Source organism: Colius striatus, chromosome 14, assembly GCF_028858725.1.
Source record: "Colius striatus isolate bColStr4 chromosome 14, bColStr4.1.hap1, whole genome shotgun sequence".
Classification (NCBI taxonomy): domain Eukaryota; kingdom Metazoa; phylum Chordata; class Aves; order Coliiformes; family Coliidae; genus Colius; species Colius striatus.
This window is the reverse complement of record NC_084772.1, coordinates 22,789,778-22,816,013: the sequence shown is the minus strand read 5'-3', so window position 1 is coordinate 22,816,013 and position 26,236 is coordinate 22,789,778. Positions and strand designations below refer to the sequence as shown.

The 26,236-nt window shown below is 44.3% G+C and overlaps 2 protein-coding genes and 1 non-coding gene across 4 annotated transcripts in view; all 3 read right to left on the bottom strand.

Annotated features, from left to right (window-relative positions):
- PHLPP2 (PH domain and leucine rich repeat protein phosphatase 2) overlaps nt 1-8,625 on the bottom strand; it is a 32,046-nt gene extending 23,421 nt beyond the window's left edge. The window contains exons 1-4 of one of the 2 annotated variants that reach the window (XM_062007171.1): nt 8,461-8,625; nt 7,816-8,060; nt 4,146-4,279; nt 61-251 (exon numbers count right to left, since the gene is read on the bottom strand). In XM_062007171.1, coding sequence (XP_061863155.1) covers nt 61-251; nt 4,146-4,279; nt 7,816-8,060; nt 8,461-8,592 — 702 coding nt within the window. In that variant the 5' untranslated portion in view covers nt 8,593-8,625. Of the gene's footprint in view, nt 1-60; nt 252-4,145; nt 4,280-4,364; nt 4,440-7,815; nt 8,061-8,460 lie in introns of those variants that run through there. The other variant, XM_062007172.1, reaches the window with a different exon arrangement.
- Nucleotides 8,626-12,973: 4,348 nt separating this feature from the next.
- Nucleotides 12,974-26,236, bottom strand: part of AP1G1 (adaptor related protein complex 1 subunit gamma 1) — a 39,520-nt gene continuing 26,257 nt past the window's right edge. The window contains exons 12-23 of the mRNA XM_062007121.1: nt 24,674-24,814; nt 23,958-24,012; nt 22,348-22,470; nt 21,938-22,027; nt 21,308-21,435; nt 20,623-20,727; nt 18,357-18,498; nt 17,801-17,927; nt 17,330-17,425; nt 16,938-17,098; nt 16,420-16,518; nt 12,974-14,231 (exon numbers count right to left, since the gene is read on the bottom strand). Of these exons, the coding sequence (XP_061863105.1) occupies nt 14,130-14,231; nt 16,420-16,518; nt 16,938-17,098; nt 17,330-17,425; nt 17,801-17,927; nt 18,357-18,498; nt 20,623-20,727; nt 21,308-21,435; nt 21,938-22,027; nt 22,348-22,470; nt 23,958-24,012; nt 24,674-24,814 (1,369 nt within the window). The 3' untranslated portion in view covers nt 12,974-14,129. The remainder of the gene's footprint in view (nt 14,232-16,419; nt 16,519-16,937; nt 17,099-17,329; nt 17,426-17,800; nt 17,928-18,356; nt 18,499-20,622; nt 20,728-21,307; nt 21,436-21,937; nt 22,028-22,347; nt 22,471-23,957; nt 24,013-24,673; nt 24,815-26,236) is intronic.
- Nucleotides 25,900-25,986, bottom strand: LOC133626793 (small nucleolar RNA SNORD71). Its single transcript, XR_009819770.1, has one exon. It is a non-coding gene; the product is annotated as a small nucleolar RNA SNORD71 (small nucleolar RNA).

Here is a 26,236-nt window from a genome sequence, read left to right as displayed (position 1 = left end):
CTGTAATCTCTTCCTCCCTTCTAAGCCGCAGGAAGCTAATGAAAAACACAAAAGCCTTACCTTCCCTCCAACAAGAGGCAAGATGTGCATCTTCCCTGTCTGGCTGTCTTTCACAGAAGACACAATGAGACATGTACCACAGAGAATCACCAAGCGCTCTGCCCACTTGTGCAACTGGGTCTTTCCTTTGCGTACGCTGTAGACTCCCGAGAGCAGGATGCGATCCAACTGCTCCACTTGACACGGCTTTTCTGAGGAAAAAGAGAACGTTAGCATTTACTTTCCATTCGCTCTTCACTCTCAGCTACAGGCACAAATAGCAACACAGTTGTAACATGCAAAATCAGTGATTGTAAAGAACATCTAAAGACATGACAAGTAGCACTTTAAAAAACAATCTGCTGCAGAGGACAAGCCAGTTCCTCAGTGCAGCAACGTCTGACCAGGAAGCACTGTGTGTCCTGCAGTACAACCTCCTAACGGTTGCCATGCAGTGAGTTTGCAATCTACAGACCTTAGCAAACTTACACCCTTGCCAAATATCCTTCACTCAGAAGCAATAGAAAAGCAATTTCAAAGTGTTGTTGAGTCAGCTAAAGTCACGGAAACCATCTAGTAGGTGGCTTCTACTGGACTTCAAAGGAAGGCCTGGAAAATCAGCTACACAAGAAAGTTATTTCCCTGAAGATGATTCAAGTGAAAGGACTCCAGCTCTGACTGCTACAGCTGTGCTGTGTGCACTGCTAGCTATGACTCCAACCAGTAAGGTAGAATTTTCTACTTCAGTCTTCTAATCCACATATACTTACATTTAGATCATCCTATATATCCTTGCCCCCTTGATTATTCTTCTTTTTTTCAAGATAGCAACAAATATCCCAGATGCTTTTCGAGATTCTGTCCACTGTTTATCTCACTGGCTAGGGAGATTTTTCAAATAGTCACTTGATTGTGTATTTCAAAAGCAGGAATAAGCCTGATCTCATGGACCTGCGTATTTCAAGTGTCAAAAATCTCCTCATATTAAATTTATATTTCATTTTATCCTAAGGAATCCCTAAGATGGATCCTGGCAATGGGTCCTTTGTTTTTTCCTTGGGAAAATAACTTTTTTGTTTGTTTTTAAGTTGCTACTGACACGCTGCTTCTGTCTCCATCTATTCTGCAACTCTCCAGATATCCACAGGCTGTGTGAACCTGCAGGTATTTATATTCCTCAGCATGAACCTGTAGATACTTATACTGCTCCCTCTGCTTCTGCCAAAGTCAGACAGAGGACTTGAGTGGCCAACACATATGTGAGACAATGACAAGGACTATAATTAGATCTGTTTGAAAAATATTCTCCCTGCTGGTTATGCATGTCCCTCTTCCAGACACAAACCATCCTCCAAACCTTTATTAGCAGCAGAAAGTTAACAAAAAAGTTTAAAAAGCTGTTGCACTGCTTCTCTGTTAGAAAGCAGGATCTTCAGCTTGACCAATTCAAAGCACTCTCCTGATGTCTCTATCAGGCTGAACTTAGCTGAACTGTTGAGCTGTTGGTTTATTTACGACAGTAGCTTTGTTTCAGGGACACAAAGTTTGGTGTGAGATGTCCTCTAACGGTGAGAAATTCTCACCATCCACAGAAAAAATTGCTTGTATTTCACCAAGCTGAAAGATCAGCCCCAGACTTGTCGAAAAGCAACGCTATGGGGCCAAAAGTGGTATCCTACTGACTGCCACAGCACAATTGCTCCAAGCACTAGATATTATTAAAAAATTACGCCAAACCTCCAGCCCTATCTGCACCAAAATATGAGACAGCTATGTCCTAGTGCTAAGGAAACATCCAAGGGCAACATTCAAGGACTTCTACTCTGAATCCTAGCTACTTCACAGCTCCTTAAGCTATGTGCAAGAATGGTCTTAACTACCAGGAACCAGCAAGTTCCTGTCACTCTCTGCAGCTCCCGACATGAACGTCACTGTGATCGTGCTTAACCCCATGCCCCAATTAGAGAGCACAGGCTTTCCATGGAGAGTAGGGATACAGGTCACCAGCAGACAGAGCCAGCACATCTAACAGCACCATCCATAAGCCCAGCTACAACAACACAAGAAATCAAGACAATTCCTCACCACAGAAAGCATGTCACCCTCTACAATTCATGCCTGTCACACCTCACATTGAATCATGGAATCATTTTGGCCGAAAGAGACCTTTAAGCTCATGGAATCCAGCCTTTCTCCCAGCCCTATCAACCACTAGACCATTTACCTCCTTTGTCTCAGCTCTATCAATCACTAGACTATTTCCCTAACTACAACATCCAATTGTTTCTGAAACCCCTCCAGGGATGGTGACTCCAGTGCCTCCCTGGGCAGCCCATTCCAATGCCTGACAGCCCTCACAGGAAAGAAATTCCTCCTCAGGTCCAGCCTGAACCTCCCCTGGCACAACTTGAGGCCATTTCCTCTTGTTCTATTACTTGTTACTGGGAGAACAGACTGACCCCTGCCTTGCTACAGCTTCCTTTCAGATAGCTGTAGAGAGCAGAAAAGGTCTCCTCAGAGCCTTCTTTTCTCCAGGCTGAAAAGTCCCAGATCCCTCAGTTGTTTCTCATACAAGACATGCTCCAAACCCTTTCCTAGCTTGGTAGCCTGCCTCTGGATCCTCTCCACCACCTCAGTGTCCTTGTAGAGCGGGGCCCAAAACTGGACACAGTATTGGAGGTGCAGCCTCACCAAAGCTGAGTACAAGGGAATGACCACCTCCCTGCTCCTGCTGCCAACACTGTTCCTGATCCAGGCCAGGATGCCTGTGGCCTTCTTGCCCACCTGGGCACACTGCTGGTTCAGTTGCTGTCAGCCAACACTCCCAGGTCCCTCTCTGCCTGGCAGCTTTCCTGTCACTCCTCCCCAAGCCTGTAGCCCTGCTGGGGGGTGTTGTGTGGAATGTGCAGGACCTGGCACTTGGCCTTATTGAAACTCATGGCATTGGCCTTGGCCCAGCCATCCAGTCTGTCTAGATCTCTCTTAAAGCTTCCCTGCCCTGAAGCAGATCAACACTTCCACCCAGCTTGGTGTCATCTGCAAACTTACTAAGGGTGCACTTCATCCCCTCATCCAGATCATTAATTAAGATGTTAAAAAGGAGTGACCCCAGCAGTGACCCCTGCGGGACATCACTTGTGACCAGCCGTCAACTGGATTTAACTCTATTGACCACAACTTGCTGGACTCGACCATATAAACAGTGTTTCACCAGGGAAAGTGTATGCCCATCTAAGAGAATGCTGTGGGAAAGTGTCAAATGCCTTAATAAAGACAAGGTAGACAACATCCACAGCCTTTCCTTCATCCACAAAGCGGGTCACCCTGTCACAGTAGGAGATCAGGTTTGTTAAACAGGACCTGCCCTTCATAAATCCACAGAGATGGCTTCTTCCATCTCATCTGTTGTTAAAGCAGATAAAGACTCTGTAACATGGTCTCCGAGCTTGCCCCATCCAGCCTAGGTCACTGGTCTCCATTCTCCAAGTGACTTCTATTGAGAGGAAGCCTTCCCCCCATTCTCCCAGCCAATCTAACACATCCTGTCCTCTCATGAAGCTCTTGGGCTCCTACAAGCATCTCAACAGCCAGACTTCAGGAAGCAGGCTTCCCTCTCACTGATGTTTAATATGACATTTCTATTAATCCACTTGTAGTTCCATCATGCCAACTGGGTGTAAGTGCTTACTGTGCACCAGGGAAGGAAATAAACCCAATGTATCACATGAGAAGGGCAGAAAGGAACTTGGGAAGAGAGAGATATCTTTAAGGAGTGAAAGAAATACGAAGGTTGCTCTCAGCACTCCAGCAGGTCAAGAGGAGTACCACAGAAATGGCTGGAACACCTGTCCTGTGAAGGAAGGCTGAGAGATTGTGCTGGTTTGGCTGGGATAGAGTAATTTTTTTTCCTAGTAGTTACTATTGAGCTATGTTTTGGATTTGTGCTGAAAACAGTGTTGATAACACAGAGATATTTCAGTTATTGCTGAGCCCTGTTCACACAGAGTCAAGGCCTTTTCAGCTTCTCATCCCACCCTTCATCCGAGTTCCACCTCACAGGGAAAAGTACAGGAACAGCAACAGTGTGTGCACACACAATTTCTTACCACTGTAAAAGCGAATCATACAGCTGAGGTCAGAGTTTGCTGCCTCTTCCTGCATTCTGACAGGATCATCAAAACCCAACCCAGTCAAGTAGTCATACACAATCTGAAGGGGTTTTTCTGTGGGCTCCAGCCTCCTGTCAAAACATAAAAGAAAGTAGTTTGAGAACGAAAATAAGATTAAACAAGTCTCATTGGAGCTAAAATGTAAGGAATACTGACATAGGTGTAGTTCAGCTCCTATGGAAAGATCTGGCAAGCGTGCACCCTTGCTGTTTGCACTTCCAGCTTGTCAAGTAGCCTGTAAGAACTGTAGCACTTCAAGAATTACACTGCAGAAGGGAAACAAAGAGTAAAAGCAATAGGCATAAGCCATACAATCCATGGTGATCACTTCCATTCCATGATTTAAGGAGCATCAGGAGGAAACAAGGAGAAGAAACAAAACCAGAAATGCTGCACAAAAAGCAGGCGCCAGAAGATTCAAAAACCCCTTCATATAATGATTGAAAGATATAACAGAACCCTACTTAAGCGTCTCTTCCAAATGCAGCCAGCAGCAAAGCATATGAGAGCAGAAAAAATAAACATCCCATTCTCTTTAGCTCTCATTTGTGTAAGGTTCTCATGCTTCAACAAATTAACTCAAATGGTACATTTAAAGAAGAGATGTTTTAGAACTACAATGCACCATTGGAAGGATTCAGTGGCTAACTCGAATAAATGGCAATAAGAGAAAGTTCTCCTGAAACATTATGTTTAGTATCTTTAAAGATCATCTTTAGATCTCTTTAGATCATTTTTAAAGATCATCTGGGCAGCCTGTACCAGGGGTCCCTCACCTGAACAGCAAAGTTCCTCCTTGTGTTCAAGTGGAACATCATGTGTTCCAGCTTGTGCCCATTACCTGAAGATTCTCTCCCCTCACAGAGATGTTCCAGTCCCCTCATAATCTTGGTAGTCTTGTGCTGGACTCTCTCCAGCAGTTCCCTGTCTCTTCAACTGGCGAGCCCAGAACTGGACACGGGACTCCAGATGTGGTGTTTGACTCCCAGCCCACAGCCAAGCTGCTGGCACAGCGCAGAGTCAAGACGTTCAGCTAATGACACTCACAGGTCCAGCACAGAACTGCCTAAGTAAAGCAGCAAACAAACCAGCTTCTTACCTAGAGATCATTTTCAAACCAGGAAAGGAGGCAATTCAGGGAATGCCTTTGAAGACATCCTGGAGATGTGACTGAATAGATCACTGGCCCAAGTTCTTGTAAAGAACTAACACTAACAAAAACTGAGATAGTCCAGGAGAGGAAAAATCAACACCAGTGTCTGGAATTACAGTTTCTGTATGGGATTTCTTTACACCACATTGGTGTCACATTGGTGTTTCAGGTACTGAACACTTCCACTAGTCAGCCACAAAAGAGGGAGGAGACAGAAAAGCCAACAAAAAAAATAGTAACGGTTCCAGAACTCTCTCTGCAACTGTAGCTCTTACTCAAACAACAATGATGTTTTCCAATCTTTGTAGTTCACATTTTGTTCTGAGAGGTGTCCAGACCAAAGAAAGCATTAGTATTATTTCTCTTTAATCCTCTCCACTGCAGGAAGGTATCCAGCTAGGAAAACTCTAAAGATCCTTGAAGTCGACTGTGGAGAAGACAAGAAAGTTCTGACAGAAACTGACTCCCCTGTGCACAGACTTGTAAGGGAAACACAGAATGATCATAAGGACACCACTAATATTTAATGCGAACACACAAAAAAGTTTTCTGTTAATCTACCATTTACTGTCCAGCTTCCAATCTTCTGGGTCAGGTGCCAAACAACTTTTGCTGTACTCAGTAAGTGACTTTCTTTCAGAAGCTAATATTAAAAGAGTGAAGAATTCAGAAGTTACCTGGGAGACAAACACATCTATGATAAAATGTAACCAAATGCTTAACAGAGCAATTTGTACTTGTGAACACATAATTAAAGTAATCAGTAAACTTTGTTCAAGGAAGGAATTATCTCAGCAGGGCATGGGAGTATCTTGAGCGTTCTGCCACCTTCCTGTGGACATGCAAGCAGGTACAATTCAGGCCTGCTTCCTGTTACTAAGGTAGATGTTACTGAAGCAATACTGGTACCTCCCGTTTCTCTTCTGAGGAAAACCCACAGTGGGAAGTCATTCAGGGATCTCTTCTGTGGCAAATACATTCTGAGAATTAGGAGGAACAGCCACATTGCATCCAAGAACTCTTCATGAAATTTATGACAAAGCTTGACAGAGTGCTCAACACACCAAGAGGCAACAGAAGTGGGAGGCAAACATTCACAACTCACTTCCAACACACTGGTGTCAGGATTAATTTGCTAATCCAGCACAAAGCCTGCCACAAATCAAAGACAGGCATGGCTACCTACCACGAGAACAGACATAGACATTGAAAATAATTCAAACACAAAAGCCACTACAAAAGCTTAAATACCAAAAGCATTCCTCTCAGAACACATCTACAAGCTCTACCAAGGGTTTTCCATGATCAGCAGTAAAGGGTTGGCTCTTTCTTCTAACTGCTAGAAAATCTGCTCACTGTTAGGGTCCAAAATGAGCCAGTTTCCCTATAAGTTCTTCAAGCAACAAATGGAGATTTTCAGCTGTCTGGATGGCTATATACAAGTGTCCATCTCTGCTCATACAGTACTTCTAACTAAGCTATCCCTGGCTCTGATAACCTAGGCTGGGCAACAAAGACAGAGGGGTCTAAGTAACTTTTTTCAGCAGTCAGTTTTAACCACATCCTATTCTCTGCATCTCTTGCCACTAGATCTCCCTCTCCTACCTGATCAAACAGGTGCTATGTTTTTAAAAACGTGGACACTTGCAATTTTTGGTTTTGCTAACAAAAAAACCAGCTACTAACCCTGCTCAGGATGTGTTGTCTCTACTGCTTAGCCTTTGAGTAAGGAGACTACAGCAATTTTTTTCCTTCGAGTGGTAACTTTATAACTGAATCTCAAGTGCATAAGAATCAATGCAAAGTCTAAATCCTAACAAACCTAATGGGAGCTTGTAAACCTAGAGGCACTCGTAACACACCCACTGAATAAAGTTCATGCACATTAACCCCTAAGCTGTCTATTTTCAGTCTAAATTGACTACAGCCATAAAACATCTAATCTGATCCTTAAACCTTCCTTATGTAACCCTTAACACGCTATTTTTCTCTGTACCTTTCATTATTTATCTGGCAGCTCTTCTTTACCAAAAAATTACCAACACGTAAGTATTACGTGGCCTAACTGGGAAAGTACCTCACGTGTTTCACTGACTCAAAATAACGGCTTACAGTCTCTCAATCAGCTTAAGCTTTCTGCATACTAAAATGTCTGTAACATAGAACATAATAAAAGTGTGCACGAACAGTTGCCTCCACCTACAAAACAAGGACATGTTTCTGTTTGGAGCATCAGCCAAACCTTCCCAGCTAAAACACTTACGGCTTAACTAAAAGACAAAGGTACGCTGCCACTTCATTTTTATGATGTTCATTACTCAAGACTGTATCTAACTGCTGCCTGCTGCCCCTGTTCCGTATCTGCCCTGCTAATATCTGCAGGCACACAGCAAACAGCCCCATAAGACTAAAGCAAATGTTTCTAAAACACGTATCTCCTTTCTCAGCCCTCACCTGACCAGGTCTCCGTGAAGTTGCAAAAAGAGGTTTTTCCTCTCCTCTCCATCACATATCTCAGACGCTGGGGTGTCCACTGTACAGAGAACCAAGCGCAAGTCTGAAGAAGCAGCAGCTGCAGGATCTCTTCCATAAACATACACACAGCCTCGTCCGACGTCCTCTTTCAGCCAGTTCCTCTCACGGGAACCAAACCGACTCCTGTTCAAGCAGCTCTTGCTCCCGTTGCGCTTCACGTTTCTCTGCAAGACAGCCCAAAGCAGAGCGTCAGCAGCTGCCTCCAAGCCCGCCTGCCTCGAGGGCCGCAGCTGACAGCCCCGACCCGGCCCCGCCGGCTGCCCCTCGCCACAGGACGCAGGCGCGGCCGGGCGCGGGGAGGCCGCCGGGCGCGGGGACACCCGCCACCGCCGGAGCCCCTCCCACACCAGACCGCTCGCGCGGAGCCGGCGGGAGCCCCCGCGGCCGCACCGACGCCTGGGCCGCCGCGCTCGGACGCGGCCGCAGAAAGACGCCGGCCGACCCGCCAAGGTCGAGGCGGGACAGGGGCCCGCGCCCGGCGCCGAGCAACCGCGGGCGACTCGCCGCCGCCCCGCCGAGCTGCGGGGAGCGGCCCGCGCCGTCAAGGCCCGGTCCCCTACTCACCTTCAGCACCCGGATGCCGCCGCGGGGCCCGGCTCGCCCCCCCCGGCCGCCGCTCGGCGCCGCCGCCTCGTCCTCCTCGGCCTCCCGCGTCTCCCTGGGCCCCGGCGCGGGCCCCGGCCCGGCCTCCCCCATCGCCGGCCGGACGGCGAGACCCCGGGCGGCAGCGGCCCCGCCCCGGAAGCGCACCGGCTTCCGCCGCCCGCGGGCCCGGCGCGGCCGCACCTGCGGCGGGTCCTGACCGCGCGGCTCCTGCGGGCAGGGCGGGCTGCGGCCGACGCTGGAGACGGGCCAGACCCCAGCGCTAGCGGCAGAGCGTTCCCAGCAGCCTGCTGCTGGAGCCCGCGCTGCCGTGTTACCCCTGGTTCGTAAGACGTGTGAGCTGTGAACTGCTCTCCAGCGGCGTGGAGAGCAGCCGCGTGCCGCTGCTTCCCAGCAGTTACGCAGCAGAGCTCAGCATCGCCTTCCTCCCGGTGCTGTCCAGGCTGCTCCTGGCAGCTCAGGCAGTCTCAGCAGTTACCATCGCTGTGCCGTTTACTTGAGTTCAGTTAATGCTTGAAAACCAAAATAACAAAGAGCCTCCTGCGTTCCCCATAATCACCCCAAAAGACTTGTCACAGTCGTGTTTCTTTCTCGCCCGACTCATCCCTGACCTTCCTGGGTTAAGTCCAGACCTGCTTTCCAAACTCTCACTGTTGGTACTATTACTACACCAAACACTGCCACTGTTACTACACGTTTAATAATTCCCTGCCTTCACCCTGGCCTGAGGAGATGGCTCTGTGCAGCACTGTGGATCTGCTACTGGGCACACAGATTGCAGAGAGATTACAGCTGAGGCCCCACACACAGGAGGAACAGCAAGGAACAGCTTCCCAGCAGCTTGTCCCCCTCAAGAATAAAGGCTAGGATGAGTGCCTGCTGCCACACATGCTGGCAGTTGCTGGTGCCATTTCTGAATTTGCAGGAGGGCTCTCCTACTGTCAGCTGTGCTGCCAGACAACTCATCAGCAATGGTAAAGTGCTCCCTGACAGTTTGTATTAATTCATGTCATCAAGCCATGGCAGTGACAGGAAAGGCCTCCCAGTGCTTAGCACTTCCCAACTACACACACAAGCTGAGAAGATTTTAAAAATGAATGAGATTTTCACTCGGTCTTCTCTACAGAAAGACACAATTGCAATGCATGTCTAGCTGCAGCTGTAGTGCTGAAGCTAGTTTGCCTCAGGAGAGTTTCCATGAAGAAGGGACACAGGGCAATACAGAGGAGATTGTGTTCTGCAAAGAGGAGTGCAACTATGCCATAGAAAACACATGAAAGATTACCTAACGAGACGTTACGGTCACTAGAAAACGTAAGGAAGAATCTTACAACAGGCAGATATGCTGCCTTAACAGACCATGAGATTACAGCCATCCTTGTCCCAGAGGCACATAGAGCACAAAAGGGGGCTTTTTAATCAGCAAAGAGTCATAACCAACCCCAAGGGCAGGCTGCAAACACCAGGAAAAACAACCTCCTCGGCTTCAGTTCTCACCTTTCTAGCACCTGGACAAGTATTGCTCCTAGTAACGGAAAACTTCTCTCTCAGGGTGGTATTTCACAGGAAGCATTTTGTAATTGTCTACGTGATTTTGCTCCCCAAAATTTCCTGGAAAGTTGAAGTTCTGCCCGTATTATTTCACATCATCTGACCCTGCCATGGCCAATCGTTAAGAATCCAAGTCCTATCCCACTGTACTTGCAAAAAGCAACAAGGCACAGTTTTAAATCATTGAATATTGACTCATTTTATTAGTCACTTCATAATTTGTTTCAACCAAAAGACAATACACACAGCAGAAATCTAATGCATCCCATGTAAATGTTTACATCCGTTATGCTCCTCACTCACCTAAGACTCAGCATTGACTGAAGTTTTTCACATCTCAGAAACAGGACTGCAGAAGTTCAATGCCACCGGGCTCCCTGCTCAAATGGCATGGTTTTGTTTCAAATTGGGTTGAGTTTGTTGGTGTTTTGTTTTTATTGGTTTGGTTGGGTTTTTTCTATACTGTCAAAGAGGTGGGATGGGTCTCTATGTAAAATGTAAATTACAACATCGAGAAAGAAAAAGGAATATACAGGGATAGAGTGAAAGTTCAGAGGGAAGCAGTCCAGTAGCTCCTTCCCTCACAGCCCCCAAGTAGAAAATGAACACATAGAAAGCGCACCAGCAGATCTTAAAAAAGCCACCTTTGCTGCCTCATCTTGCAGCTAGACCAGCCTTAGGGAAGGCACTAAGTCACCTTTCCCAGCTGTTTCAGCATCTTCTGATTTATATCCACAGTACTGTTTAGGTGTCAGCCCCCTCACTGCTATTGCTTCAAAAGGTTGTTCAAGGCTGTATTTTGTCCTATCAAAACCTGGACAAAGTCAAATCTTAAGAACTTCCCGTGTCCCCTCCCCCCTTCAGGCTCATTATGGCCTCTATTCTTCGTCACATTTTGACTCAAAAATACATTCACTTGAAAAAATGGACACTGAATCTCTCCCAGCTCCAAATTCTCCAATGCAGATACTAGTAGGATTAGCCATGAAGTCTGTATCTTGCTCCCTTTACGTTCCACTTACACCAAAGCAGGAAAGAGATGTAAGAACTGTTGTATTCAGCTGGTGGTAAAATGACTCACCCTATCCTCAGAGTGCCTCAGATGTGGACATGAGAATAATCTCAAGTGGGACAACACCACAGCAGCACAGAGCGTAAGAGATGCACCGAGGGGTCAAGGAGCAAGCAATGGCATCTGGTATTGCGGACACAGGAACATGTGAAACCTGGCCTTCCTTCTGGAATCACATTAGTACCCCATCTCTTAGCAGGGAAGGGAAAGAGCTCTAAGGACAACAGGAATGTCTGGCTGCTAGAAAGGAGTATTTCATAGCCAGGGACGGCTTCAAGCAAAGTGTGTTTTGGGTACATGCGCCACCCTCCTTCTGCTCGACTCCGAAATACATGACAAAGTGCCTGTTTCCCAAAACGCAAATGCCGTGCAAGGGTGGCTGAAGGAGCCAAGAACACAGTAGGTATTTACCCTACAGGCCTAGCAGATAGACACCAACAACAAAACCTTGGCTGCTCTAGGGGAGAGAAAACAAGAGCAACAAGAGGGACAAGAAAAGTCCTTCCCAGCTACACTGCCAACAAACTTGCCAGGTGAGACACCATTTCCTCTTTCTCTCCATTCCATCTCCTGCACCAGTGCTGTTTCAAAGCAAAAATAAATGGAGATTGAGGTGTGCCAGCTTGCAGTACAAGTGACTGTGAGGAGTACAATTTTGTGAGGAGAATGGGAGAACTTATGGGAAGTTTAGGAACTAAGGCAAAGGCTTTCCATTAGCTTCGTCTCAGGAACACCCTCAGAGCTCACTGGAGTCTGTATTTAACATGCTCAGCTTTTGACACTGAGTAGCTTGAGCTAGTAGAGTGGTGAGTAGTCACAACTGCAGTGAAAGCAACAAAAGTAAATGCTCAGCACCTACAAGTGGACTTCAGCCATTTTCTGCAAGACTGCCTGCTTCATGACGCTTCTAGCTGAAGCACAGTATCTGCCTCACCACTGACAGCCAAGGCGTGACCCTGCCACAACCCAGATATTTTTTAAAGAAAACTATTCATCATTCTTGTAGATTTTATAACTCTATGATGATGTCATCTCCAGTAGAATAATAAGGATCTTTGCTAATCCAAAAGCCTAAACCTGTTGAATCAGAAAGGCAGCAAAAACATCCTCCAAGAGAAGCTGAACCTACTCCTTTACACACACCAGCACTGAAGTCAGTGACAGTCCTATGGTATATATTACTTAATGCAGTAATTATTACTTAATTACTTAAAACCAGAGCAGACTGAAGAATTTTTAGGTTCTTCCAGCTCCCAAATCAAGGGCAGAACAGGTCTTTGATTTTCTCCAAACACACTGTGCACCACTCTTACAGTGTTTCTGGCAAAGGCTGGTGCCTAGTCTTAGCACTTTTGCAGGTGCAAAAAGCTAAGCTTGCCACCAGAGCACTGAATGACTACTACCTGGAAAGCCCTAGAACAGAAATAAAGCTTATGGGCCACCCACTTGTTTGAGAAAGCACTGAATTGGAAGCTGGAGTACCTTCAGCTTGCCAGTGCACAATGGATGAAGATCTAAGATATATCCTCCCCTGTTCCTCCCTGAAGAGTGCTGAACATCTGAATAGTTCTGTCACACTGTGCTTTATGTCCTGTACATCACCTCCATGAGAATTAGCAGAACCGTCCTACCTCAGCACCAGCTCACGCTAGGAAGCATAACTGAACATGGATGTTGGTAAGCTTAGAAGAGTACTGAACCTCACATCTTTGGATCCAAACTCTCAAATGACCGGCTTTCATTCAAAAAACAGTTTAGTTACTTTCAGGCTGAACCTCAACTAGCACATTTCTCTGATAGGGGAGCAGGAGCAAACTGTGGGGACCAATTAAGTAACAAAATGGGAAAAGGTCTCTTTAAACTGCATGGTCTTTATTTCAGTGCCAATATTACAGATACAACACAAATATCCCAGTCAGAAGTAACTCAAATGTAATCCAGGGGATCTACAACAGGCTCTGGAAATTCAACTGGTGAGAAGGTCTGGAATAACTGCGAAGAGCAACTTTTCAGCATAGTCTCTGATAAGTCTCCCAGCAGGAACAGAGCCCTCACTCAAAGACTGATCTACCAAAGTGAACACGTCTTTCCTACCCACAAACCGCAACTACGAGGGTTAAAAGGCTTTGAAACCATCGGTGTTAGAAAACCAGCTGCTCCTTGAATCTCTACAGCTCTCATACATCACCGCATTTTCTGGGGAAGCTACAGAAGACTGTCTGTGAAACTGCATGGCTGTAGCTTTTGATGTAAAGAAAGAAAATTCAAGTGTAAGGTCTTCATTGCCAAGTACAGCACCAAAACAATCTTAGCAACTCTCACCAGCATCTCTTTTCCCCCACTCTCCCAGGTTTGCAGATGGACTCCCAAGGCCTAACTTGCTCTTGGTATGCATCACAGAACTAAAGAGGTGAGTGTGTTCAATAATGCACTGAATAAGCCATCAGAAGATTCCTGCCACTTCAGACATTTGGGATACAATAAGAAAGAGGCAGGGCAGCCTAACATTCCCCAAGTCCCCAGTCTCAGCCCCAGATGAAAGTGCCTGATGGAACCTAGCTAGTAATGAATGACAACACACCTTGCCCGCCCCAGGGGAAAAAGACAGCAGAAAGAAGGGTCAGCTGTTCACTTGCTGCAGAGAGAAGAAAGTTTCCCTGCTAGAAATTCCAGACTTCTTTTCCACCAGGCTGTGTTTCTTTGCAGGGGGAGGGAGGGTGGGGAGCAGGGGAAAGAGAAGGGAATGTTGCTTCTGGCTGGGAATGCCTGTGTGAGGGAGTGCACAGTAGCCTCCACAAGCTGCCAGCCTCATCAGCAGAGGAGAGGAGATTAGTCTTAACAGATATGCTTCAAAGTCAGCAATCACTTCAGGAAAATTCCTCCTCATCAGCAGGTCTCATCTGTTCCCCATGCCCTTGGTGCAGTTTGGGGGATTGCCATGGATCACAACCTTCTTCCCAGAGTTCTTTTGATTGGGTGGGGTGAGAATAAGAATGGTGCCAGAGCCTCACTGCCAAGACTGAGGAGGGAAGTTGTTGACTTCTGCTAGATCCTGCATTGCTGAGCCCTTGTGATTATAAGTCAACTTGATCCGCATACGTAGTTGTTGCTACAAGAGAAAAGGGGAAAAGAGAACAAACACAAAACAAATTCAGGTCGTCATTTATGGTCAGTGAATCCCCCACATCCAGCTCCCCTCCCTTACCCTGTGAACACAAAACACAGACCTTTCCTCATCACAAGAGCTTGCTGAAAGGATATGCAGGGTAAGCTATGACACTGCCGATAAATGCTTAATCTGGTAGAACACTTATTGATCACTGTAGTTCTCAGATCAGGTACAGGCTTGCAGAAAAGCTATAGCTCAGCTTCTACCCACATCTCTCTGCGCTGGCCCTGCTCTCACAAACACTGAAGTCCTTAAATCCAAAAAAAAAAAAAAAAGGCCTTAAAATCTCAGCTAACAATGGAAGGAAGCAGGAGGCAGATCCAGATTTTGCTGCTGGGCACTTAGGCTTGCAGGGAGAGGTGTCTTTTGCCGTACTAACTGTTCACTCAAAGCAAAGGTCTGGAAACTACTAGTTCAGCTGCATAATGAAGGAAATAGCCTAAAAAATACTGGAAACAGTCTCTTAAGAATGTCTTCTCCTGCTGTAAGTGATGGAATAGCTCAGAAGTTGCTTTACATCCTATGATTTTGCTGTTGTCCAGGTTCTAGGTGGCCCTTAATAAGAGAGCACAGCATGCTCCAGCAGGTTCTGTTCTCCTCACTCAAAAAACCCCTCATGTTTCCCAGAAGAAAAGCAAAAAGTTGGCTATTTCTGTTTCTTTTCCCCATACCCCCAAGGAAATCTGCAAAAGTGTTGGCAGAGAGAGGAAAGGACGACAATGACTGCTTCAATCAGTCTCAGGATAAAGAGGCTGTGTTTTATCACTAATATATCAACAGCACCAGTATCAGTTTACATTATATATGGTGGTGTTTTGGGAAAATAGCCACCAGCTTCAATCTTGAAAGACAGTCCACGTCCAGGCAAACAAACTGTTTTACAACACTGACAAGACAAACAGCTAGGTTGTCTCCCTCAGAATATTCCAGGTAGCTTTCAGGCAGTAACAATCTACAGGAGACTAAGAGATGCACAAATGCCTGAGGTGGAAGAGTCAGGAAACAGCGGGCAAGAGAAAAGGGTAGTAAAATATGATTTTGAACTTCTATTCTGAACTTCTACTCAGTAGGAGTTCTGGCATTCCAACCAGACAGCATCCCACTATCTAGATTTCACCTCTGGGTCCCCATCCGAGGTGCAAATATTGCAACTTCTGGCACCTTAACAGAAAAACTCCTAAACCCTCCCAAGTGTGGAAAATAACTTTCAGGGTGATCTTTGAAAGGTGCTCTACAGCACCACAGAGAAATTAATATCAGATGTATACAAAGAGAATAGTCAGTCTCGTGCCTTAATATAGAATTTTTCTAATGTGCACATCAGTTCAGCAGCAATGTTTAACATCTAAAGCAGTAAAAAAGTGTTAACCTATGAAAAACTTAAAACATACTAAGTTCTTATAGATGTTTAAGATCTTAAGGGTGTCCCAGAGAAGAAATAAGTGATCTTTATTTTTCTCTGATGACATCTGAATACTTGCAAAGCTTCTTAAGGAGTACACATAGGTCACACCCCTCCTTCCCTCCCTCCCTCCCCTCAAGTCTGTTGTATCCCAGTCTTGAAGCCTGTCTCTGAAGGCTGTAAAACAAATGGAACCACGATTAAATCACACCTAAAGATTATTTCTATCAACACAGTCATTACATTAAAAACCAGTTACATCACTTAAGAAAATAATTTTGGTAAAATTATGAATCAAGCTATTTTTTGGGTAACCAACTTTTCAGTAGCACCACTTCAGACAGCAAGAACAAATGCTGAATGTATTTACACAGTGAGGTGTCTGCCGTTCAGACGTTACTGCGTACAAATACCTGATTGAGCTTCTCTGTAAAGGCCATCTAAAAACTTAACAACCATTGCAATGCAAAAAAAACCATGCAAGAAATAACAGATAAAGCTGTGGATCTGTTTCAGCAGTATAACCAAAGAGAAGGCCAAACCCGTGCCTAGGATGTCCCGTTGTTTTTTTAACTTCCTCCAAACCCTAACCAAAGTAACTAATCAAAATGACATCATTCACTACCTCAGTACTTATCTCTCATCAGAGATGCATCCCTAACCAATTACCACTAAATGCGCAATTCCAAGATAGTATCTTTAATAACTGTTCTCGGTATCACTCACCTTCTGTGGATTTAGGACTTTAATGACCTGTGTGATGGTCCCCGAGTTAAATGCAGGGATGACGCTGCTGCTGGGAGACAGAAGCTGCAGCTGGAATGTCTGTCAAAAGGATGAAGAGCAAATAATTTGATCCTTAATCAAGTATGAACATAAAGTGATTTGTTTGCATATATTCATAGCTGCAAAGAGCATGGGACATTTCTTAGAAAGTAAGAATAATGGGAAAGATTAATGCCCTCACTTTTTAACCCAATCTGTGTATGGTTTAGCAAACTTCCTAGGAAGTGGTAATTTTGAAGTAAGATTTTGTCCAAGCAGAAGTAGTACAATCTGACAGTAACCAGTGCTCTATTGCATTTATAACATTTTCAGACTACAGAGAGATGAGCAAACTGAGCACTAAGAGAACCTATTAACAGCTCTTAGCCTTGTTTGTCATGCTACAAGTTTCCGTCTTCATGAAAGCACTGATCAGTATTTGCAGCTGGCCCTCAACCTATCAAAAGTAGTGATACTACCTTTGGTACTGCAGCTTGGAAAACAAAATCTGTCATATCCAGCTCTGTGCTGTTGGAGGCTTGTATTGTGATTACAGTGACACTGGGGTTGGTGTTTGACCTCTCAAAGGTGAAGTCAATCTTCAGCCCATTCTTGTTGTATGCAGTAATTGAGGGGATTCCTGTAGGAAACAAAAAAGCAGCAGACCTACAGAATCTGGAGATCGTTCTCAACGTTACAGAATGCATTTACTTTACCCCAGAGATGAATTCTGAAGATTGAACTCCTCAGATCTCTTGCTCTAGTGTCTATGCCACACTTCACTTCTAACCCCACCTTTTTTACTACTCCTTGTTTCCTCTTCTAGTTGGGAGCTGTGGCACCTTAGGCTAAAGATTTACAAGTCCCTAACCTGCAGCAATATCATTGAAGAGAGGCTGTGATGAAAGTCCATCAAGCAGGAACGGAGGCTGTGCTACCTGGGGCGCAGGGGCAGATCCTGGAGAACCTACAAGAAATGTTGAAGAATTATTACTTGTCTGCCATTGAATGAAGAGTAACTACTCCTTCTCCAAAGATCAACTGCTGCACATATTTTATATTTCTTTACGTGAAGTTCTACAAGTCATCTGTCTTGTTATCCTCCCCTTCTCTGCTTTCACTAACACTACTGGCTTGTCTTGAGCTAGCAGGCATTCAAATGGAATGCACTCCTCACGTCTCCCAATCCTCTCTGGAAAGGCTCCCAGCATCCCCAGGCTGAAAACAGACATCGGTAAGAGTAGGTGTGAAGACTAGGTCTTGACAGGACGTAAAGAGTTAACCAGTCCTCATCCCACCCCATGACTGAGAATGTAGACTTCAAGTGATGCAGCCTGCTCACCTGTCAGGTTAAGGTCTCCCAGGAGGTCAAGGAGCTCTCCACCAGCAGAGGCTGGCTTGCTTGTAGGTGCAGTGGGGATTACAGGTGTTATATCACTTCCCCCCAACAAGTCCAACAAATCATTTGCCTAATGAGAGAGTGGATGTAGTAGTTACATATTCAACTTCCTGCTACTTTCTCTTGCAAAAATAATGGATTCTACTTGCTCTCAGATTGAAAACTGACAGAGAGGTTCTCAGTTTGGCTATGGTCTCACAAGAGATCTAGTTTCCATGTTCTTGGGACCACAGAGATAGAGAAGGACGGAGGTTATGCACACTGAGACGGGTTGGGGACATACAGCTTTATTCCCCTGCTCTTGCACTCCCCACAATGACTTCTTCCCCACACTTGTTCTTGACACTAGAACCATCAGATGCAAGATGCAATCATCACCAAGCCAGAACTAGCAAAGAGGCAGAGAGGGGGAGGAACATGGTCTCAGCTTACTGTTGGCAGGGGCTAGTAGCGTGGTCTGACAGGCAGTGGAAACTTATCCTAGATCAGTTTCCATTACCTGGCTAGCGGGCTGCAATCCAGTGGGTGGAGGTTTTGTTTCCAGTACTGCTGTCTCCGTCTCTCCGTTGGTCTGTACAATCTCAGTAGGGCCATTTGTGGTGACTTTCTCCATTACTGGCATTCTCTCAAGCAGGGCTGGCCTGAAAGAAGCTGACATAGTTACACTGTGCCATCTTCCTGGATCCCAATACAAATATTCAGGCATTCGGGAGATGACATACACAGAGCAATCTGCCTTTTCGTTTTAGCTCCAATACTGTGGAACTCCCAAAACTGCATGACAGCTTGAAGCAGACAAAAGCAATCCCTGACATTCTGTGCCAGTGTAAATATAGTAGCTGAAAGTCAAAAGCCAAACAAGCCCTCCTGCCTCTTGTTTTCCCCTAGTACTTGACATGGTTTCCACTGTGGGGCTAAAATAAAAAACCCAAGACAAAGATTAAATAATTGAGCAATGGTTAATTAACTTCAGACATGGAACACTTGGACTGCTCTGTTCAACAGTCAGAGAGACAGCTCATTTGACTTCTCTTTACACCAGTTAGAACAGGTGACAAAGCTAGAAAAGCAAATCACTGTGCTCTCATTTAACCAAGCTAGGTTCCCAAAGAGATTACAGTTTAGTCCTTGAGAGTACCCTCCTGAAATGATATAGAGACTGATGAAAAGGTAAAAGATCCAGAATCCTGACATGAAACCAATAAACTAGCAAAACTGATATAGGGAGAACTAGTCTATAATACAAGAAAGGCTGTTACCCTTGTATATCAAGCCACAAAGTGCTGCATGCAGTAGAGGTAAGCCACAATGTCTACACATCTTTTGTGCTGGAAAAAGCATTCCAGACCAATAAACCCAACCATGGGCCACATTTTTGAACATGAACAAAACCCTAATGAGCAGAAATTATTAAACATTGACCTTTACACTGCAATAAACACCAGACTACGCTGTGGGGAAAAAAACAAACCAAACATACAGATGCTTTCTTGTAAAGCTGAATGAAGTTCACATGCTTTTCTGAAGTGGAATGCTTCAGGAACTATGAACAACATAAGCTGCCATCTGATCAAAAGCCACTGTTGTCTGCAATGGTCAACTCAGACCAAAAGCCTCTCAGACTATGTATTTTTGAACTCATTTGTAAAGCTGGATGTGAAGCCCTAGGTAGCTGACATGCTCTAATTCATTAACATGACTTTTCCAAGAACAATTTGAGCCAATACATGGATCTCATGGGAGGAGAGAAAGAAGAAGTCACAAGGATGTTGTGTTCTACACACGGTGAATAGCATGGAACCTTTAGGGGGGGAAAAAAAGGGATTGCCAATAGCCTTTGAAACAAGGTTGGGAGGCCCTGACAAACACAAGCAATATTTAGTGCAGTGACAACCATGTTCCCTCTGTCCTCCCATCTAGACTCTGAAATGGATGCTCCTGCATCCAATGGAATCTTCTGGAAAGTTTTCAAGGGTGGATGAAGTTAATCCCCAGATCACCTCCAATCTTATGATCATAACACTGAATAGAATCTGTGCTGCTCCTACGTATCAACAATTAACTATCGCACGTTGCAGACTAAGGACTATTCTGCAAAGAATTACAGCTTTAGTTATTGCAACAGAGTTTTACTTTCTCAAAGAGACAATCACTTGAGCAAAACAATGATGAATGAAGACCCCAATGATAGTCTTTAAGGAGGTTAACAAGCTCATGAACTGTAAACCAGGGATTCTGAGTGGGTCAGTGAAACAGCATGCCTTTGCATGCACAATTTGAGATTTTAAACAGCTATTACAAGAAGATATAAGAAATTAAAAAGGTGTTCCAAAAAACTGAAAAATATTAACAGCTAGAAGAAATACCTGAAGTTCAGAGCACAGCTTAGGACAGGTCTCTGTATGTTTATTCCAAAGACATTTTAAAATCAGTTTGAACCTAATGACTGTGGTAACACTAATATGGTAGAAGCTATCTGCAGACACTCAGCTAGCAAATTTAAGACTCAACATATAGAAGTAAAAATTAGTAAAGTTCAAGGTCCAAGTAGGACAAGTGTTTTGTCAGAGAAAATCTCTGATCAATCTCCCACGATACCTTAAGTTTTTAAAACACTGACTAACCTTATAGGTGAGGGATTCTAGTTCCTCTTTAATCCTACCAAAATCAGCAGACAAAGCTCTCAAGCACAAAGTGTGGTATACAGGAGATCAGAGTAATTATAATGATCATTTTCAAACACAAGAAAACTCATCAGCACTTACCTCATGTGATCATATTTCTTGAAAAGTGCATTATATTCCACTGCCCTCTGCTGAAGCTCCACATCGATGCTACTGCCATAAATGGAAACGACCTTCTTAATGCGACTGTGTGGGGGCAGGGAGGAAACAAAAACAAACACACCATGGAATTAATTAGCAGCAATAAGCAAGGGATTAACACATGCCATCCAGAAACGCTATCTGGCATCTGCTTAACAGGTATCCTGTGTAACTCATTTAAAACAGGAGTCACTGCTGTTCTCCTTGAGTATCTATACAGCATCACTTTTTGAACTGTCCATTCAGAACAGCACCAGCCATTAATATACTACTGCAAGGTATAACATCAGAAAGCTCAATTAACCACATCAAGAAACCATAAGGGAACTAGCAGAATAGTCCACTGCAAGTAAGGACTTTATATACCCCACAAAGAAGTTTTTCAGGCAACAACAACATGGGTCAAGTCCCTACACAGTAGAGGACATCCCCAGAATAAAAATACTACAAATCAATGGAATTCTTCTACTCAGCAAGCAAAGGAGGACTGTAAAAGCCAATAAATAGCAAGATGACTCTTTGAAACCACAGAAGCAGAACGTATCCAAGGAATACTTTTACTGAAGACAACTGATGCCAGCATACTTGCAACAAAGCCCTGGACAGTACATCAACAAGAACTTACTTGACAGTGCAGGTGAACCTTGTGGAAAGCTTCATGATGGCAGTGAGAGCATAGCCTCGGGTAACAGATGCAGACATATTAGATATCAAGACGCTTTCTAAAATATCAAGAACTTCATCCTCTGTTACCTGAAAAGGTACAGAAAGGTTAGGCTGAGACAGAGAGAAACTTTGCAGCAAGCCTTCCAAGCCATACTGCAAAAACCTGTCTCTTGCTTTAAGGGGGCATGTCATACCTCCCCTGCAACAACCTGAGCCTGCAGCATTATGTTCAGAGCACATGAGACAAATGTGTCTCAGTGGAGATCTCATTACACTAGTTTTAAAATATAGTTCCTGGTCCACAAATTAAAGAGAAGGTTTATCACTAAAATACACAGCTAATACCCTAAACAGATACCCTGGAAACTAGGTTAGGACTCAAACCACATTGATCTGCCAACTGTAGCTGTGCTCCTCGCAGCATTTGTGCCCCTGTCTGTAGCATGGGAAGACAGTTCCTGTCCAGGGCCCATCACTACCACAGATGCAAGTGTTAAGTAACAGTTGCAAGCATTCCCCTCCCACAGTCAGCATGAAGCACCTTCAGCCTCAGCAAGGTATATGGTGGTGATTCTTTCCCAAGCTATACCTGTATTGGTTCCTCCTCTTCACACTGACCAGACACCAGAAGATCTCCATACTCTCCTATGCACCAAGAGGCTACTTGCACCAGGGGTTGCTGTTAGAAGAAGAAAAATCAGTTGCCTCCAAGATAAATGGATACCTGTATGACATATTAAACCATCACCATTTCCCAGAGCAAGTTTGGTCCTTCCAGACAAGGAAGTTTTCCAAAGGAAAAGAAACATGAATATTTGCTAAGAATTCCGCAAGAGAATTAGAGAAAATAAAAAGAACATGAACTTATAGAAGATACGCCTCCTCTGCAATCTGTCCCTTGGAGATAGACAGTGTGATGTTGACTTACTTTCAGATGCTTAGTAAACATGCTTATTGCAGTACAACAAGGAAACTGAAGCTGGTCACATTTGATATTACCTGGGAGTAATCACCAAGGATGGCTTTGTAGAGTCTCTGCACAGTGTAGGCATGCATCTCCACACTATTAGTTATTAGTTGAATCAGATTGGGAACGGCATCATCACGAACATAACTTCCTGCCTGCAAGAACAATCATTGTGAGGTTTCACTGCCCAACTTCTCAGTAACATGCAATATTTGCTGATATCCTTCAAAAAGCCAACTGATTTGCTTGGAAATAAAACTCAGCCTCCTCATCCCTAAGCACTTCATGTCTGAATTTCAGCAGGCTCAAATGAGTAGAAGTACAGGGCAACAAATGGAAGGCTTTAAGTCAGACACCCTAGGGGCAGTCATCTCCCTGTCCTTATCTTGATCCTTTTATTTTCTCTACCCTGTCCAGTTAAGGAGGGGCAGGGATGGAGCACTTTTGGTGGGCACCTGGCATCCAGGCCAGGGCCAACCCCACACCATGGCTGATGCCAACTTTCTGCATTAGTTCTCATAATGTTGCAATGCTACATTGATGGTTGGACTTGATGATCTTAAGGGTCTTGTCCAACGTAAACAATTCTATGATTCTGATAAACATCCTTTTCAGTTTATATGTCATAGTCTGCAGTAAGCAGTCTCATGACTACAGCTTTATAAATTATTTCTCTGGTAGTCAAGAGAAGGAAGTTCCTTTATTGAAGGAAGTAATCTGAGAGCAATTCTCACAGCCAGCCTTCTAATGGAAAACAATTCTCGGTTCAGAGGAATCTACTTTCGTTTCAGAATGGCAAAATAGCACACCACCCAGACTCACTCCTTGATGAACTTCAAGCTTGAAAACTCATACTGATAAATCTCTTTCCACTTTTTGCCTCAGGGAACACATTGCCTACCCAAGCTAGAAAGATCTCTTCTCTCTCTTATTTGCTAAAACACTACAGCAGTTCCACTCCAGCTTCAGTGTTTATAAAGAAATTAATATAGGTAAAGAATAATAATTAAACCCAATGAAGAGGCTGTTGATACAGTTTCATTAAAAAGCTTTGATAAACTCAACATGGAATAGTTACAAGAAATTGTTTCACCTCCTTTCTCTTTGCACAGCTACGTTCACTCAAAATACTGCACATTGAAATCACAGACAGTGTAATAGCTGTCCTAACTCTAGAAGCTAATGTGATTACTGCAGTAGAAAAACCCTATTACACATCATATTCTTGTGTGTTTCTGAAATCATACATTTCTTCTAAAAACTCATTCAGTCATATTTCACAGAATCACAGAATGGTAGGGGTTGGAAGGGACCTTTAAGGACCATCTAGCCTAACCCTCACGCTAAAGCAGGTCCATCTAGATCAGGTCACACAGGAACATATCCAGGCAGCTCCTGAAAATCTCCAGAGAAGCCTTCACACCCTCCCTAGGCAGCCTGTGCCAGGGCTCCCTCATCCTCACGGTGAAACTTACATATTTCTGACTGGTTGCTTTGGGTTACTACCATATAAATACACTTTCTCTGTGTACTGTAGCATTGACTGTCACCCTCTATAGTCACCTCGACCTGCTGAGGAATAACTTCCTACAAAATCAAAACTTTTTTATGTAGTCACACGTGAGGGGGCAATTCCACTTACTGTTGTTAAGACTCTCATAATTGTGTCTATGTGCCAGCGTTTGGAAGGAGCATATCTGACAAAATTAAGAAAAGAAGTTAGAGCAATAACTGCTAGCTTTCAACATCAGCAAGAAATCCATCAACATCAGAACCCCCTCACTCAGTTACTCCCTGACCCATTGTCTCCTGAGGGGCTCATCAACAAAATGCACACAAAAACCACCACATACTTTACATTCTTTGACTTTTTTTGTTTAAATGCCAACATTGGAAAGTTATACAAGTCTTTATAATTAGTACAGCCACACCTCGCATACACAGTTCTTCAAAGTCAGGCTGCTGATTACTATGGCTCAACAGCAGTTAACACCATCTCCTTTGTAGAGCTAACCAAAGAGAATCTGTGTGTGTAGAGGGGGGAATGCAGGCCAGGATATCTGACAATACCTGTTCCAAAGTGCAGCAAAAACCAATATAGTAGACTGGCTTGGTGAAATGACGACTATCCATATGGGAAACACTACCATGTCCCAAGGCACTCGTGTATACTATCCCCCAGAGTGGGTTAAAACTAACAAACCACACACAGATCAGCAAATGAAGAAGAGATGATCAACATATTCTCTGCTGAGGAGGGGGGTGGGGGTGGTGAGGAGGGCAAGGAACACACACAAAAAATGCTCATAATTCCGAGGATGTATAAAAAAAATAATAGCTAGTCAATTGACTCCATACTTTTCAGCTGCGAGAAATATTCCAGACGCACAGTCTGCTTTGAACTCTGGCTCACAGGAATCTAGGAAATACAGCAACTCTTTCATCATTCCACGGACATTGTTCCCATTAACAAGAGCAAAACTCAGTTCCATTGCACGTCTAAGGTAAGAGACAGAAAACTGATTAAGTATCTTCACCTAGAGAAGGAAAAAACCCAAACAAGCCCAGCTACTCAAATGCACTTACCTTTTAGTTAAGAATAGGCCAATATTTATTAATCCTGTGGTAACAGCCTTTCACATTAAATGTACCAGCTCTGTGTTTATGTGCAGAGAATAACTACTCCTCCCAAAAAATAAGAGGGAGTGGGGGTGTGGGATGTTCTATAAATACCTACCCAGACGTCAAAAATCCTAGAATTGTCTTTCATCAACCAGAGCCCATCAACATTATGGTTTGGCTCTACAAGTATTTGTAATCAAGTGACGGTCATTTCTGACAACTACAATAAGCAATTCATGTTCCAACGTGCTTTCTCCAGCTTCAGGGATGCAGAGGAGACCTATTTTGATCTCCATATGTAAACATCTCCCTCTATCACTGTAATAAGAATGATTTCTACAGAATTGCAAACTGTAAATGTGTTCTTTTGCTTTTTACCCGACTAATAACCAGCGACCTGGAAAACACATAACTGTTTAGAATTAAGGTGGAAATACATAACTAAACTGTACCTTATCTAAATCAGTGGCTGGCCAAAGACCTGTGCCATTGTTAGAAACGTTTTCATCCCTCCAATTAGTTCCCAGCTCCTTACCCTTAAACCCTGCTGGATTACAAGTTTTCCATGTTTACATTAACCTTTATCTTAACCTTTCAGTCACATTATAGCAGATACATCTACACTGCAGGTGCAGAGGTATTCTGCATTCTTAACACTAGGCACTTAACACACACTTCTTACTACCAGCTGCATGATGAGGCTCATTTCTGTCACAAAGTTCTTAATCACATAGTTTGATTATATTAAGCAGAGAGATAAAAAGGCTTGAGTTAAACGGCAAAGTCATTCTGAATTGTACTACATAAACCAAAGCAGCACTGCAATGGTTAGAAGATGATGAGAACAGGCCATGCTTCAGATAGCCAAAACCAGGTATCATGTCATTCCCTCCAGTCCCAGTCCTTGACACTTGCTACCTGAGAACTCTGACATCAAATCAATACATTGCTTCAATGAAGACAGTGCATTGTCAGCAGCACGAGTGTCAGCATGGCAACATCGTGCTCTGCTGATGGATCACTCAAAGGCTTCATCCTCCAACAGCACTCAGACATGAAGCTCTGTTGTTTGTAGCATACCTGTGTTTTCCTAGCAGACACCAATAACATGTTTTCCTTCTATCCAAAACCTAAACGGTCTTTGCTATTTCACAGTCTAGCCTCATGCTGGCTCTGGCACCAGAGTGGTAATGAAAAATCAGGTTGCAAGCTCTCCCATTGCCCAGATAAGTAGCAACGTATTGCTACTTAAATGAGAGATGAAGACCAAGAATGCATAACAGGATGTGGTTTGTAAGC